The sequence below is a fragment of the Anopheles coustani genome, chromosome 3 (genome assembly GCF_943734705.1).
Source record: "Anopheles coustani chromosome 3, idAnoCousDA_361_x.2, whole genome shotgun sequence".
Taxonomy (NCBI): domain Eukaryota; kingdom Metazoa; phylum Arthropoda; class Insecta; order Diptera; family Culicidae; genus Anopheles; species Anopheles coustani.
This window is the reverse complement of record NC_071288.1, coordinates 73,658,906-73,673,966: the sequence shown is the minus strand read 5'-3', so window position 1 is coordinate 73,673,966 and position 15,061 is coordinate 73,658,906. Positions and strand designations below refer to the sequence as shown.

Below are 15,061 nucleotides of genomic sequence, written 5' to 3'. Positions count from 1 at the left end.
GGTGCGAACAGTGGTGTGAGCAGAAGGACTAGACGAGAAAGAGGGGAGACGTGGAACGAAAACAACTACGATCACGCTCACTCTCTACTCTTCGACTACCCCAACGCTCCTTTTCTTCCTCAATAAGATCGGGGACACCCTCCAGGGTTGCTCAGTTGCCCGTAACCGTTTATTGTGTAACCGACGATTCCGAGGACGAGGGAGGTCCACGGCGCGAGACGAAACCGGAGAGGATAGACGTAACTCTATTGGTCCTCCTTACCAGCAGGAGAAACCCGTTGCCGCGACAGAACATACCTCGACAGCGGAGGTTAAAGAGGTTATGGCCGAACTCAAGGAATCTGGGGTCCTGATGTCTCTGCTAGCTGCCTTGCAAGACGAGGCAAAGCAGCACAAGGGGCTCATCGCGGAGCTACGTACCACGATACAAGAGCTCCGCGAAGATAACCGAGAGCTCCGCAAGCAGGTAGCAGGGCTTACGGATCAACTTGCGGCAATTACACGAGACCAGATAAAGCAACAATCGCAGTTGTTCCAGGAGGAAACGGAGACCGTCCAGCGGTTAGTTGTGGAAGCCAAGCGCAAAGGTCCATCAAAGACCACGTTGGGAAAGGACAAGGCGCAACAATCGCGGGAACAGCCGCAGCAGACGGTTTTCGAGAAGGTTAAGGCGCTCGCACCCGAGGGCTGTGAGGTCCACCAGCGCCATGATACAGTGACCATCCAGGTTAAGGGCATCGATATTCTGGCAGAAAAGAAAGACGTTGCAGAAGCGATCTCAGCGCGATTTGGTAAGTGCATCGAGGCCAGCGCCGTCAGGATGTACCGATACTACCAGGGAGATCAGCGGGCGTTCGTACGTGTGCCACGGCACATTGCTAACGCCGTGGTCGGGGATCGGTTCGTCTTCGGGTACAGCCGCTGCCGGGTGTCACTCGCTCCACCGCCTCCGATGGACAAGATGTGTTGTTCCCGCTGCCTGCTGGCTGGACACAAGGCGCGTTCGTGCAACGGCCCGGACAGGTCCGCACTCTGTCGTCGATGCGGAGCTGAGGGGCATAAGGCCGCCGCTTGCGAACAACCAGCCAAGTGCCTGGATTGCGGAGGACCGCACGCCACCGGCACGGCACGGTGCCAAAACCGCAGTACAAGTTCGCCATAATACAACAGAACTTGAGACGGAATGCGACGGGCCAGGATCGGTTGACCCAGTTAGAACGTGAGCGCGGGGCGGACATTGCCATACTGTCCAAATAAAATCACGTGCCCGCGCAAACAACAACTGGGTCTTCGAACCTGCCATAAGAATGGCGGCCGTCGCATTGGGGAGGCTCAGCAGTGGAGTGAATGCGGAGGACCACCAACGCCAGAGGCCACGAGATGCTGCCCAGCCAGAGCATAGGTGGAACGGATGTCTGTGTCGTTCTGCCGGACTACACACACCAAGCGACCACCAGTCCATCTACTACAGAGTGGCGATCGATCTGCCGATCAGAGCAGACGTGGTTTTATTAAAGCGGCGAACGAAACGTGTGAAGCGGACAGAACAAAAAAAAGTATTGTACTGATTTATTGGTGACGGTGGAGTAAGTAAAGATGACGGACGCATGAGTCACCCGTTGCCAACGGTATTTAAAAAGAGCAAGAGTTTCTTGCAACAATGTAGCCAGTAGATAGTATGCTCTGAAACGCAGATGCGAGTAGACGTACTACACCACACGTTCAGTGTGACAGAAACGAGTGCAATACAAGTTTGTGAGAACGGAGAAAACGTGAAATGGAGGATGCAAGAATGAGGATGCCCATACGGGCTAACACGTTCTGCATCGACTACGAGGGGATGCCAAGACGCCCCTCGAGAACAGAAGTCATCGATTTCATCGTTGACAAGCTTGGTCTTGGCGACAAAATCGAAGCAATCCAGAATTGCTCATCTCGCGGGCGCGTCTTCGTCCAGATGGAGACAGGTGAGCTGGCGAGAGAGGTTGTCGCAGCCAACGGCAACAAACACGCCATCGATGGCAAAACCTATACCACTCCGTTGATCCTGGAGGACGGAACGATAGAGGTGAAGCTGCTAGAGCTTCCCTCGTACATCACACACGAAGAAATCAGAGATGAAATGGCCAAATTCGGCGAAATATCATCGATTGACGATGAGAAATACGGAGCAGAAACGCGGGTTCCAGGTTAGGCTAATATCGTTCAATGCCAAAATGAAGCTGGGACCAACGCTGATCATTGCCGGTGAACGCACACGAATAAAATACCCCGGGCATGCGGCGTACTGCATGTACTGTCTAGTACCAGAACATTTTGGTAGGACATGTGCGCAGACGAAGCGAGAATCTTACGCAGCGCGCACCTACACCATTACAACATACAGCACCTAAAACTACGGCACCAAAAATCGCTCCAAAACACCAACAAAAGGGCAAAAAAACGAACGGATCTCCCGCCTTGTGCTCACATCAATTGCCCAGGCGCTCGTGGACCTGGCTAGGATGAATAACCTGCTCCAGTGACTCCCCTCCAGCAATCGGTGACAGTCAATTGGAATTAATAAAGGATTGCTCGTCGCCAAAACTGATCTGGGACAAGTTGTGTAACGTGTTTGAACGACGTGGTGTTGCGGGACAGTTATTTCTTCGGAAACAGCTCCTCACATTAAAGAAGTGTGTGCTCTCTTCCTTCTTGATCGTCAACCAACACTGACGTGTTTCTTTTCTCTTCCTGTTACCGCGTGTTAATATATCACAAATAACCTGCGCTTATTATCGAAGCCCAAGTAATCCAACTCTACGAAGGAAGACGACGGAGATGACGCCTACCAAGATCGAGGACAGCCTTACTCATTCCGAGGAGTATGATGGCACGGCAAGTGTAAGCACGTGGCTATCTGATCGTGAAGCCACAGCTACCATGGCCCGTTGAAACGAGAGGCAGAAAGCAATCATGTGCCGTAAAATAACTGACTGGTATTGCGAAGCCATTTATCATGACATTGCAAGCAGGTGAAGCGACCCATTTTGTCCATCCCACGTGCTTCAAATTTGCCACCACTAATAAAAGCATTGATAGAAACGATTGCAGCGACCCAGCTTGTCCAACAGCTAGCCCCAACCGTCTCCCACCTCAAGCCAATAACCGCCAGCCAAGATCGCCAACAAGCATCAACGTCAGCAGAGAGAACTCCGCAACTGCTACGCTGTGCATGACACATCGCGAACGCGCGCGGCGAAAGCGAAAACATCGCGTCAGCAAAACACAGCCAAGCTCGGAACCCGCAAATCCATCGTCAGCAGAATGCGTCGAACCTTCGACACGCAACTCAACAAGCGCCGATCGGAAAGAACGCATGACTTGGGACCGATTGACCCAGTAAGACATCGCGACCCCGTTATGAGTTGGGGAAAATTGCGAGAATAACTGTTGACAAAACATAGCGCGTTTGATGACTACCAGGCATCGACATGTGGGAACGAGTTAAGATGTTTGTCAAAACAAAGCGCAGCGGAGGGTTAACTGGAACAGCAAAGTAGAACAGTTGACGTTGATGGACGCCAACGGCGATAGAAGACGAAGAGGGACGAAGGCTTAGGTGCGGTGATGACCAGGGGGCGGAGAGCTGAAGGGACAACAGGGTTGGCTTTAGTATATAAGACCAATCAAATGTTTAATAAAGGTTCGCAATTTAGACCTGGAGGTGCCAGGGTAAGGTAATCCATCCGTGTGTCGCGTTTAATTTTAGGTCTTTTAAGTCCGCTAGTTCGTCGTTTAAGTTCCGCGAAGTTTAAGGTGAAAGTCGTTAGGAGCCATTCTGCCTGGCCGCTCGACTTTCGGTTCACAGGCATAACATACCAACAGCTGAAATGGGAGTTGCAGAGAGTTCGGGGAAGTTGTTCGGACAAGTGACATACACCGTCAGCTAACAGCGCGGCAGCGTGGTAGCCAAGAATCGGCGCTCGATTACGTATACGCTATGCAAAAAATCGAGCAGCATATACAACTTGACGAACAAAGCATTTGCGAATACATAGCAGAGATGGCTACACTAGTGACGAAAAGCTGAGGGCAAAAAATTCATGGAGCGTGCGGTAAGCAAGGGAGCACCAAAGATACCAGTGGTGGGAAAGCAACGAGGGGCGACGGAGAACACCAAGAAGCGCAATTATTGTAGTTGTGGCAGTAGCTCTCACCAACTAGCCGAATGCCCATCAAAGCAAGTGGGTCCAACGTGTTTTAAGTGTGGTGCGAAGGGGCATCGTGCCAAAGAGTGCGCGAATTCTCGCGAAAGAAAGCCGCAATGTTTTACTCGTGGCGATTTTGGCCATGTGTCGGGGAAATGTACTAAGAAAAGCACCAGCGTGCAATGACGAGTACATTTCCAGAAGTCTGTGTGACAATTGGCGAATGGCGGAATTCCGCCGCCGGCATCTGTCGAAACCGAAGGAGAATATGTGGTCCAACGTACTAACGCGCGGACTCCATACGACCCGAGTTGCCCAGGAGACGTCGGTGACACCAGCGCTACCGCGCCAACAGCACAACCCGCCACCAAGGAATATTGCAATTCCTGACGGAACTGCAAAGAAGAAGCGAAAGTCGCGCCCCCGAAAGCCTCGAGCGGACGCGATTAAACTTACCACACTCCCAGAGACGAGCTATAAGGAGGTATACCTAGCAATCCGTAAACAGGACACCTATATGCGAGATGCAATAACAGCTCGGGAAAGGCTTAACATCACGCTGCGGTTTCTGGGTGCTGGAGATGACTACCAGAGCCTAGAGGATGCATATCGGGTGAGATAACAAGTGGAGTGGCCGGTGCCTTCTGAAGCCTGAAGAGCAGCCTGAGAGCGGTCACCGATGAGGAGTTGTTGGCGATTGCAGCAAAAATGAATCCGCGGAAGGCTCCAGGGCCGGATGGTATACCAAACGGAGCAGTCACCGCAGCCATCCGGGAGTCGACAGGTACGTTCCGGAGGATATATCAACAGCTGCTCGACGACGGAGTTTTCCCGGAGCAATGGAAGACGCAGCGCCTCGTGCTGCTTCCTAAGACCGGGAAACCACCGGGCCAAGCGTCCTCCTATAGGCCCCTGTGCATGCTCGACAACGTCGGCAAAGTTTACGAGCGCATAGTCCTGGACCGCCTTAACGGCCATCTGGAGTCTCCACAGCCAGATGGTCCTCGCCTCTCACCCCGCCAGTACGGTTTCCGTAAGGGGAGATCGACGGTGGAGGCGATCCAGGAGGTGGTGAAGGTGGGACGTCGGGCAATGTCCTTCAAAAGGACCAACAAACGTGATAGACGCTGTCTCATGGTTGTTGCCCTTGATGTCCGGAACGCCTTCAACTCCGCGAGCTGGACCCGGATCGGCGAGGCCCTGGAGGGCAAAGGAGTACCCGGGCACCTGATCAACCTACTAGGCAGCTACTTCAGCATTACGCAACCAGCGCCGGGCACGTGACGAGACCAATTACTGCTGGCGTTCCACAGGGCTCCATTTTGGGGCCCACATTGTGGAACGTCATGTACGACGGGGTACTTGAGATGGAGCTGCCGCCGGGGGTCGAGACAGTTGCGTTCGCCGACGACCTCGTCCTGTTGGTGCCCGGTCGAACGCCTCGGGAGGCATCAATGCTAGCCAGCAGATCGGTGGGGACAGTGCAAAGCTGGACGGCCGAACATCAGCTGACGCTTGCACTGCAAAAGACCGAGATCGTGATGGTAAGCAGCATGCGCGCAGGACACCCGAGAGTCCCGGTTCGGGTAGGCGGAACAACGCTGCGGTCGAGTCGCCATATCCGGTATCTGGGCGTGCGCTTGGAAGACCACCTCTCGTGGAATTTCCACGTCCAGGCGGTGACAGAGAAAGCGACGCGGGTCAACAGGGCTCTGGGATACCTGTTGAGGAACCACGGAGGACCGTCCAGCGTCCGGCGCCGCACCCTGGCCAGCGTTTCCACTTCCATTCTGAGATACGCGGCCTCGGTGTGGTGGAAGGCGACGGAGCTTCAGTGTAACCGGCGACGACTCAACAGGGTCCACAACAGGTCGGCGAAGATGGTGGCGAGCACCTTCCGCACGGTGCGGTACGAGGTCGCCACCCTAGTAGCTGGACTGCCGCGGAGGTGCGCGAGCGCCTGCTGACGGGGCACAGGATGGTCCCGGCCGAAGCGGACAAAATGCTGGACTATTTGCTTCAGAGCCCGGAGGCGTGGGAGCGTGTGGAGGAAGCGGTAACCAACATCACCCGGGAGCTTCAGCGATTGTGGACGTTCGAGAGGGGAGCTGAGGTGTAGGAGGAGCAGGAGCGGTGGCGAACGGGACGATTTGGCCGTGACCCCACGCTACGAGGCAGGATCAAGGCGATGGACCCAGCGGCACAGGCGGCGCACAGGCGACGAGCGCGCCAGTTGTTGGAAAACATACGTCACCTGAGGAACCGGGAGCGGCGAACCTCGCCGGCAGTATATGCGGCAGACCTGGCAGTACGTGTGGCGCGATTGGGCTTGCATGATGCTGCCCCGAAGATTAGAACGGGGCCGCCGCAGTGCTTGAAGACGCCGAGAGACAGCTACGGAACGCGAGACAGGAACGACGCAACGAGCGTCAAAGAGCGTACAGAAGAAGGCTCCGGGAGCAAGAAGGTAGTCAGCGTGAAACGGGTGATGCTGGTGCCCAACGAGGGCCCACCAGGCGAACAGGCCCCCTAAGGGCAGAAATCGTTAGATAGTTAGATAGGCCACGAGGCCAGACGCCCGCCCCACACGACTCAACCGTGTAGGTGCATGTCGTGTGGGGCAACAAAAAGGGCCAGAGTAGGGAGTATTGTATGTATTTCTGTTCAAACTGTGATAATGTAACCTAGTTTTATAAGAGAAATATATGCAAGAACCCTGTTTAAAAAAAAAAAGATTAAACTCGCTGCGGCACAAGAAGCAATCGGGACGCGCAACGGAGCAACGGCGACAACATTCGCAAAGGCCGTTGGACGTCGATCAAAGGATGCAGCTACGTCGCAGAAGGCAACATCGAGCACGGCCAGGGGAGCGACTGCCCCGCCCCGACGCAGGGGTGGCGCTGGAGGTGACTCAACAGAGGCACCATCGGCGCGGCCAATGGTGAAGGGACGGCCAGACGTCATCAAGGTCGTCCCGCCTCCAGGAGTTACGTTTTTGGACGTATTTAGAAAGGTTCGGGCAAACAAAGAGATAGTAGAGATGGTTGACAAGGGCGAGCGCACGCAGAATAACCACCTTAAGATGTTCCTCCGCAAGGCAGTCGATGCCAGGACAGTGTTTGAGAGAGTGAGGGCAGCCGCTCCGGAGGATTGCAAAGTGCACCTCAGGCTCGACACCGTGACGCTGCTGGTTAAGGGCATCGACATGCTTGCGGAGAAGGGGGACGTGTCACCCGGGAGCTGCAGCGCATCTGGACGGCGGAGCGAGGTGCGGTGGCGGTGCGGGCGACACGAGAGGCCAGACGTAAAGCAACGGAGCGGGAAGCGCGACGGCAGCTATGGAGGGAGGGCCGTTTCGGCCGCGACCCGGCGTTGCGGGACCGCATCCTGGCGATGAGTGACGACGTGTGGGAGGCCTTCAGGCGGCGTGCTCGGCAGCTGCAACAGAACATCCGGTAGCTGGAGCTGAGGCGCCATCGGATGCCGTCGGCGGTGTTTGAGGCCACAATGACACTTCATGTGGCGAATCTGCGGCACCACGACGCGGCGCCAGAACATCAGGCGACGACGGCGGAGAACCTGAGGCAGACCCAACTGGGGTTGGAGAATGCTCGGAGAGAGCACAGGAACGCCCGGCAACGAGCGGCGAGAAGAAGGAACGGCTCTACCGTGTAGGTGCATGCCGTGTGGGGCAACAACAGGGCTAGAGTAGGGATTAGCGATTGTATTCTCTCAAAAAATCTGTGATATTGTATATAAGACATCTAAGAGAAATACATGAATGAACCCTTTATAAAAAAAAAAAAAGCACGGCCAGGGGAGAGAGGCCTGGAGTTGCAGTTCTTGAGGCCAACGAGGGCAAGAGCTACATAGAGGCCTATAAAGCTGTGCGGGAAAAAACAACCATCGACCAGCACGTCGCCAGGGTTGACGGTGAGAGCGTGCTGGTAGATGTCCAAGCCGCCATTAAGGAGGTTGGAGTGTCGCGCCTCCTGGTGGACAAACAGACACCAGCACTCACCGGAATAGACATGCTAGCCACCGCAGAGGACGTGGACGCAGCGACCAAACGGCAGGCAGGTCTAACGGTGCAAGCTGACGCGGTGCGCCTTTGGCGCCGTTATGATGGAATGCAAACGGCACACGTCAAGCTGCCGCGCGGCCAGTGCCAAATGCTGGACGGCATGAAAATTACCCAGATTCTTCCACACAAGTGTATTTCTGAACAGGTTATGGGCCCAGGTCCAACCATGGAGAAGGCGAAATATAACATACCGCTATTCAACGATGATACCAATTTCCAGAATTGGTGTTTCCGCGTACAAACTGTTTTGGACGTGGAAGGTGTGTGGAGTGTAGTGTCGGCAGAAGAAACAAAAACCGAAGAACCAGCATTCGCGAAGGCAGACAAAAAGGCACGAAGCCGTATTGTTAACTTTCTTGCCGACGAATGCCTGGAGATTGTTAGGGAAGCGACCACGGCCAAACAAATGTGGTTCGATTCGATAGCGTACGATAGGGTATGACTTTCATCGCGCAGCTTTGTGCTATCATTAATCTGAAGGTTGTTCGACTCTTTTTTTTTGCCCTAAATAATTTCCTTTACGAATTATCTAGCTATCAATGTCGCGGGAAGAGGTCACATGTAAATGATCTAGAACACCGTCTCATGCAACCTACTTCATGGGCATCAACTCACAAAGGCAGGTGTAGAGATACTTGTTTCACTTGTTCGGGTGTAGCAGTTTACACTCGAGCATGTCCGTCATGAGGCAGACCTTGCCATCGTTCAACATTGCAAACGCGATGAGTTCCTGATTTTCCCTATCGTAGTTTGCAATTGAGTACCGGTGTGCCTGTAGCCGGGCTAAATCCTCGATCAACTTGGTAAACGGTTTTTGCTGGGGACGTACAAATGGATGAAGTTCATATCATTCTTCAAGATCAACTCATTGTACACATTGGGCCCTACCTCCAATTCTACGATTTAGAGTGATGTTGTTTCTCTCATCTTACGCTTATCACAGCCTTTACGGCCATGGTCCAAGCAAACCAAAAGAAGATTAAAAGAGGAGCATTTTTATGCAAGCCTCTAAATTAAGTGCATTGTTCGTGCAAACCACAACAACACCCCGCTAGACAATTTCGAGTACTTTCCTCCATCCGCAACCACCTATACTTTCCACCTTGTACACAAGACACTGGACATGCCATCCCTGTTACTCATACAGACTATTTTTTTCTGTCTTGCTCTTCTGTGTAATGAACGTTTTGCTTCGATCCAATATGGTGTGCGAAAAATAGTGACCCGTGTATTTACACTGGTGCATTGTCCTTGTGTTGGTGCAAGAATTGCTCGACGCTTCGGCCGGCAATTTGACAAGTTCAGCGACGCGGTGAGAAGCAATCAAGAAAGCAGAGCACAAACTAATTTTTCCTTTTAATTGTAGAACGAACAACTTAAAATGGCATCAAGATCATCGAAATATAGAAAGGCACTTCGATATATCGCGGAGCTTGAAGCGGAGATGGAGATTATATCTCCGACAACGGGTAGCCTGGAAGTAGGTAAGTTCAACAATGGCCTTTTCATTGTTGTTTATGTCGGCTGAATTCATCTGTAATTACAACTCATCTACATTAGTTCGTTCACCTCCAGCATAGCTACTGTTTGGTTAACTTTTAACATCACTAACTCACATTTAATCTTTCGTTTTACAACATAAAATATTTTACACTTGCTCATATCGCTTGAAACACAAGATTGAAAAATAAAGCAAATCTTTGAAAGGTATAATGTTGTTCTAAAGAAATCCGTTGATATATCACACCAATCCACGTAAGTAACTGTGCACACCCACACACTCTCACGCCTCTGAGCACAATCACACACCTACATAGTCGGGGAACATACGCATACAACTATATTATGCTTGAATTTCTTCCGGGCGAAACGCCCTACTACGAAACAAAACGGTCCTATTTTTACCCAGGCCAGAGGCCAAATGGAACAAAAGCAGGGCGTCTTGTATACAAATCGCCACTTGCATGTGCTATTTGACAGCCAAATTGTAAACAAAATATCCAAAATGATTCCGAGCAAAACTGCTCTGTCGCAACCTGTCTAGTGTTTAGTAACCTTGGGATTCTCTTCTGCACCCGACCTCCGACCAGAACGGTCGCCAAACTTAAGTCTTCGGTCCGTCCTATGCCACCAGCGGCCAAGAAAGAAAACAACCCCCGCAGCAGACCCGTCGGACCTGTACGACGCGGACACGTTGCTGCTAATCTTGACGGAAATGACGCAAAAACCCCGGAGCTGCCGTACTCGACTGGAGCAACTCAACGCAATTACGTCCATACTTATTCGATATGGTTAAGTTGAAAATAGTTACATGGAACGCACGCTCGGTTCGAGCTAAAGCCATTCCGCAGGGGGACCTTCTTCAAAAGCCTTTTGCTTTTCACGTAGACAAAGCTTTTCACGTAGTTGAGTGAAAAATTGTGCGTAATGCAGATGCATTGTGCATCGATTGCTGGCATCAGGATGCTTACAGCGTAGACAAATCTGTGTGTTGGACTGCTGGAAGCTGTGTGTGCGAATATTTGAGAACCTTCTCTAATAAACACCATGACGATTGGGATGACTGGACACAGTTCTATCAATTTGTGTACAACACAACATGTCATACTAATACACAATTAACTCTAATCTCTAATAAAAATAAATAAAAATCTAATGAGCTAGCACGTAAAACTTTTATAGAAGAAAAAATAAAAAGAAAAAGTACTCAGAACCAAAATATAAATCCCATCAAGATATGGCCGACTTTCACTACACCTTACGGACAGTACCAGATGACTAGGTTGCCCATGGGTTTGAAGGTTAGCCCTTCGATTTTTTCTAGACTTAAGACAGTAGCATTAGCAGGACTAAGTCTTGAAAAATGTCTGGTTTATCTCGATGATATAATCGTATTCGGGAGAACCATAAACGAACATCATAGAAATTAAACCCTGCCAAATGCTACTTCATGGCAAAAGAACTGGTTTATTTAGGTCATTTCATATCAGCGGAAGGAGTAAAACCAGACCTTCAACAGGTTCGATGTATACAGGAGTGGAGTACCCCAACATCACCAGAGGAGATCAAACGATGCATTGCATTCGCAAACTACTATCGCAAGCATATACCAAATTTCGCTTGGATTTTTTTTGTCGTTAAATTATTTAACCAGATAGAATATTTAATTCAAATGGACCCCAAACTGCCAACAATCCTTTTGAATCGGTTTTGGGGAGTTGTGATCTGTTGGCATGCCCATCGGTCACAACCTTACTAATACTCCACACTGACTGTTGATACCGTACGTACCAACGCACACACTCCGGTCAGAAGCGATTGCGAATAACTTTACGGCACGCTCGAACATTTGGCCTTTCGAACCGGATTCTGATCCCATGTGGGATCCTCCGCGAACAATCGAGTAAATCGGGTCGAAAGTATAAAACGCGTGGTTCGAATACCGCGATATAGTGTGTGTAGTGTGAAGCACAGTTTAAGGCTTCAAAATGCCCAGGGTAAAATCATCGGACTCTCTGCGGCATCGCATAAACTATGTTTAGCGTTAGGTGGAGAAGTTGAGAGCAGAAATGGACGATGAAAAAGCAGCTGGCACCCGCCCTACGGAAGCAGTCATTAAACTACGCAGCACCGTCTTGGAGCGTTGCAGAGTACAATACGAGGAGCTTCACGTCGAGAGATTGGAGTCAGCAGCAGTGGATGACTACGAGAAACACGATGATCAGCTTAGTGCGTTCGAAACTCTCGTAGAGGGAATTCAACTAGCATTGCTCGCAAGCAATCCTGAGAAAAAGTGCGATGTGCCTCCTACACAGAGTGTGCACTTGTTGCCAATGCCAATACCCACGTTTGATGGGCAGTATAAAAATTGGCCCAATTTTCCCAGCTGTTTAGCGATCTTCTGGCTCGCACAAATCATTCAGATGCAGTGAAACTGCACAATCTCAATAGTGCATTGATTGGATAAGCGGCAGGCATATTGAATGTCAGTATGATCTGCAATAATAACTTTGAGACTGCCTGGCAGCTATTGATCAACCGTTACGAAAACCCCCGAGTAATTGTGGAGTCTCATATTGCCGGACGGCTGGAAAAAAAATCATCCCTACGTGGGTTAAATTGCGCGGCTAGTTGGACAGTCTGGCCAACAGGATCTACTACCAGCCTAAGCGGAAGGAAGACACGGCGGCCCTGGCCGTTCAGGCGCGAGTCCCACTCAGCGTGCGGCACGGACGGTGCTGGCTGCAACCGTCGCCCCAAAGCCCGCTGCTAAGCCTGCGCGGAGGACACCGGCAACCCAGCCAGCCGCTGTTGCTGCGGTGTCTGCCAGCACAACCACGCGGGTAAGCCAAAAGGGGGGTCAGAGAGCCGGTTGAAAAGGTTAAACCTATAATGAAATTGTACTAGGAGAACTTCTTTCTTCAACAAGGGAGAGAATTGATATAGACATGTAAACGGGGTGTACACATGAACTTCACACCCACAAATATGTCAGTTTTGACAGCTTGCGAATAAAGTGCATAATGCGAGAGTTGTTACCATGTGCTACTGGTCGAGTTACTTTGCGGATCCGAAAATCGATAAGTAACAAGCTACAATAGTGAGACAGCGTTTTGTAAAATAAATCAGTGCCAAGTTTAAAATTCTACCGATTAACCTCGTGTTATTTTGACAGCCGTACTTTGCCACCCTATCCGTAAGCACGAAACGATCAACTCTTCCCTTCTATTGCATAGGCATCGGTCATATGCATGAGGAAACTAGCTTGAAGGTAACACAGAGCTAGAGTTTACGACAATTAATACCGGCAAAGTTCAGAACTTTTGCCCTTAACACGCGTGATGACAAGTTAGGAGGTCTACCTTCGTGGGGTCTATTTGATAAAACGCACGTTTGAAGACTCGGTACGGTGTTGAAAAGATGCTTAAAAGTGGCGATATAAGTACCGCGGAATCAATGCATGCATAATTATTGTACATGAAATTCGACCATGCACAACGCATAGTCGAGAGGAACAGAAAATAAACTTGATCATACCATATACTGTATACTAAAACTTACAAATTTTCCACACGTATATCATGGGCCAAATTGAACATGGTGGTTTAAGAAAACATTGATATGAAAAAAAAGAAAATTGCAAAATAGTAAAAAAACAGTTGCGACCACGAAAGAAACCCTAAAAGCTTATGTTGAAATGTCCGATCCTCGGATTTGTTCCGAGCGAAAATCATTTCGCAATTCTATCGCAAATCACTTAGGCCTCATGCCTCTGTAAGACATCAATTTATATTGCACTGCCTACCTTATGGCATATTTGATCGCCTATATGGTTTCGCCCTGATGCGCTTCATAACGAATGACTGACGAAAACGGAGCAGGTCGATTAAACATATCGATGACACGTACTTTGTAGTATCCGCTAACACCGCTACAGGCTAGAAAAAAAAACAAAAAAAAACTAAATTAACGAGAAGGTAAATACAAATTCTAAAAATCATTTTCTTATCTTCTATTCTCCTACATGAGACAAATATTTTAACGTAAATATTACATTTTCTACATTTCCGTTATAACTATGAAAAGTCAATGAAAAATTACTATAGAAAATTAATTTCGACAAATTATAAGGAAACGACATAATTCAAATGCCTACACAAAATTTTGAAGCGAATGTGTCAATTCATACCTCTGTCTTCTCCCATAAGAACAGGATCCTCGTTAATCCACTTACTAAGAGCACTATCGGTAACATACTGGAAGAAAGTGAATGGCGTATGCTGATGATTGTTGATTGCACGCCATTTGCATTTTTCTTTACCGACAGCAGATTGAAGAGGCCTGAACCACACTTCATACTTTTGGATGCACCTATAACAGAAGGAGGCAAGAAACGATCTAGAATCCCATGATGAATATTTTTAACACAATATAGACATACCGCACGTTTCCCCTATTAGGTACTGCCCAGAAGATCAACACATTATCTGCAAAAACCGAACGCACTCGTAGTCGTCGCACGGGCCCGAAGAGCTTATTATTGGCGGATAAGCTGCTGCAGATACGTACACTTAGAATCCAGGGACCGCTAAGGCTTAAGTTCACCGACAGAGTCGTTGAGTCACTGTATTGGTCAAATTGCACCGGTTCAGCTACACCTCCTCGATTAAGCACGCTGGGAAACTGAACTGCACGCATTGCGGCCAGCTGCTTAGCGGACGGATATGCTGGTCGTCCTTCCCATTGCCAGATTCGGAAAGGATCATTTAATCCATCCTGTAGAGCCTCTATCAGGTAACTCACGCGGGTTCTCCCAAAAACGCTCAGCGGTAAAGTAATATTGAACCACGACCTTCGCACTATCAATGGGAAGGTATCGTTTGATCGTGATGCCACAATACACAGGTACGATGGAGGTGACCGATCGTCGAACGAAATGATGTAGGAGACGTTTCCTTTCTGAAAATACGTTCTGGTGGCACGCTCTCCAAGCCTGCCCAACATTCCGAGGGCAGAATAAATTGGTTTTACCACAAATTGCGTATGCGGTGGCACGGTTTCGTTCATTTGGAACCGGGCTAGCAGAGTGCGTTGCTCGAACACATAGGGATAGTACGATAGAAACGCGTTATCATTGGAGAGAAATAGAAAATGTTGCCCAAAGTCGTCTCCAGTGTCAAGCATCGCATTCCAATGCTGCGATACTATGGAGAACAGCATTGCCGCATAGCGAACGTCCGCTTGAAATGGGCGTCCTGTAGACCAGCTTGCGATGGGATCAGCTTCA

The 15,061-nt window shown here is 49.9% G+C and overlaps 1 protein-coding gene across 5 annotated transcripts in view; it reads right to left on the bottom strand.

The window, feature by feature from the left end:
* LOC131271780 (alpha-L-iduronidase) overlaps window positions 1–15,061 on the bottom strand; it is a 51,637-nt gene that overhangs the window by 34,847 nt on the left and 1,729 nt on the right. For 3 of the 5 annotated variants that reach the window (XM_058273311.1, XM_058273312.1, XM_058273310.1), the window contains exons 4-6: window positions 14,216–15,061; window positions 13,964–14,145; window positions 13,580–13,712 (exon numbers count right to left, since the gene is read on the bottom strand). In XM_058273311.1, coding sequence (XP_058129294.1) covers window positions 13,600–13,712; window positions 13,964–14,145; window positions 14,216–15,061 — 1,141 coding nt within the window. In that variant the 3' untranslated portion in view covers window positions 13,580–13,599. Of the gene's footprint in view, window positions 1–12,517; window positions 13,713–13,963; window positions 14,146–14,215 lie in introns of those variants that run through there. The other 2 variants (XM_058273309.1, XM_058273313.1) reach the window with 1 other exon arrangement.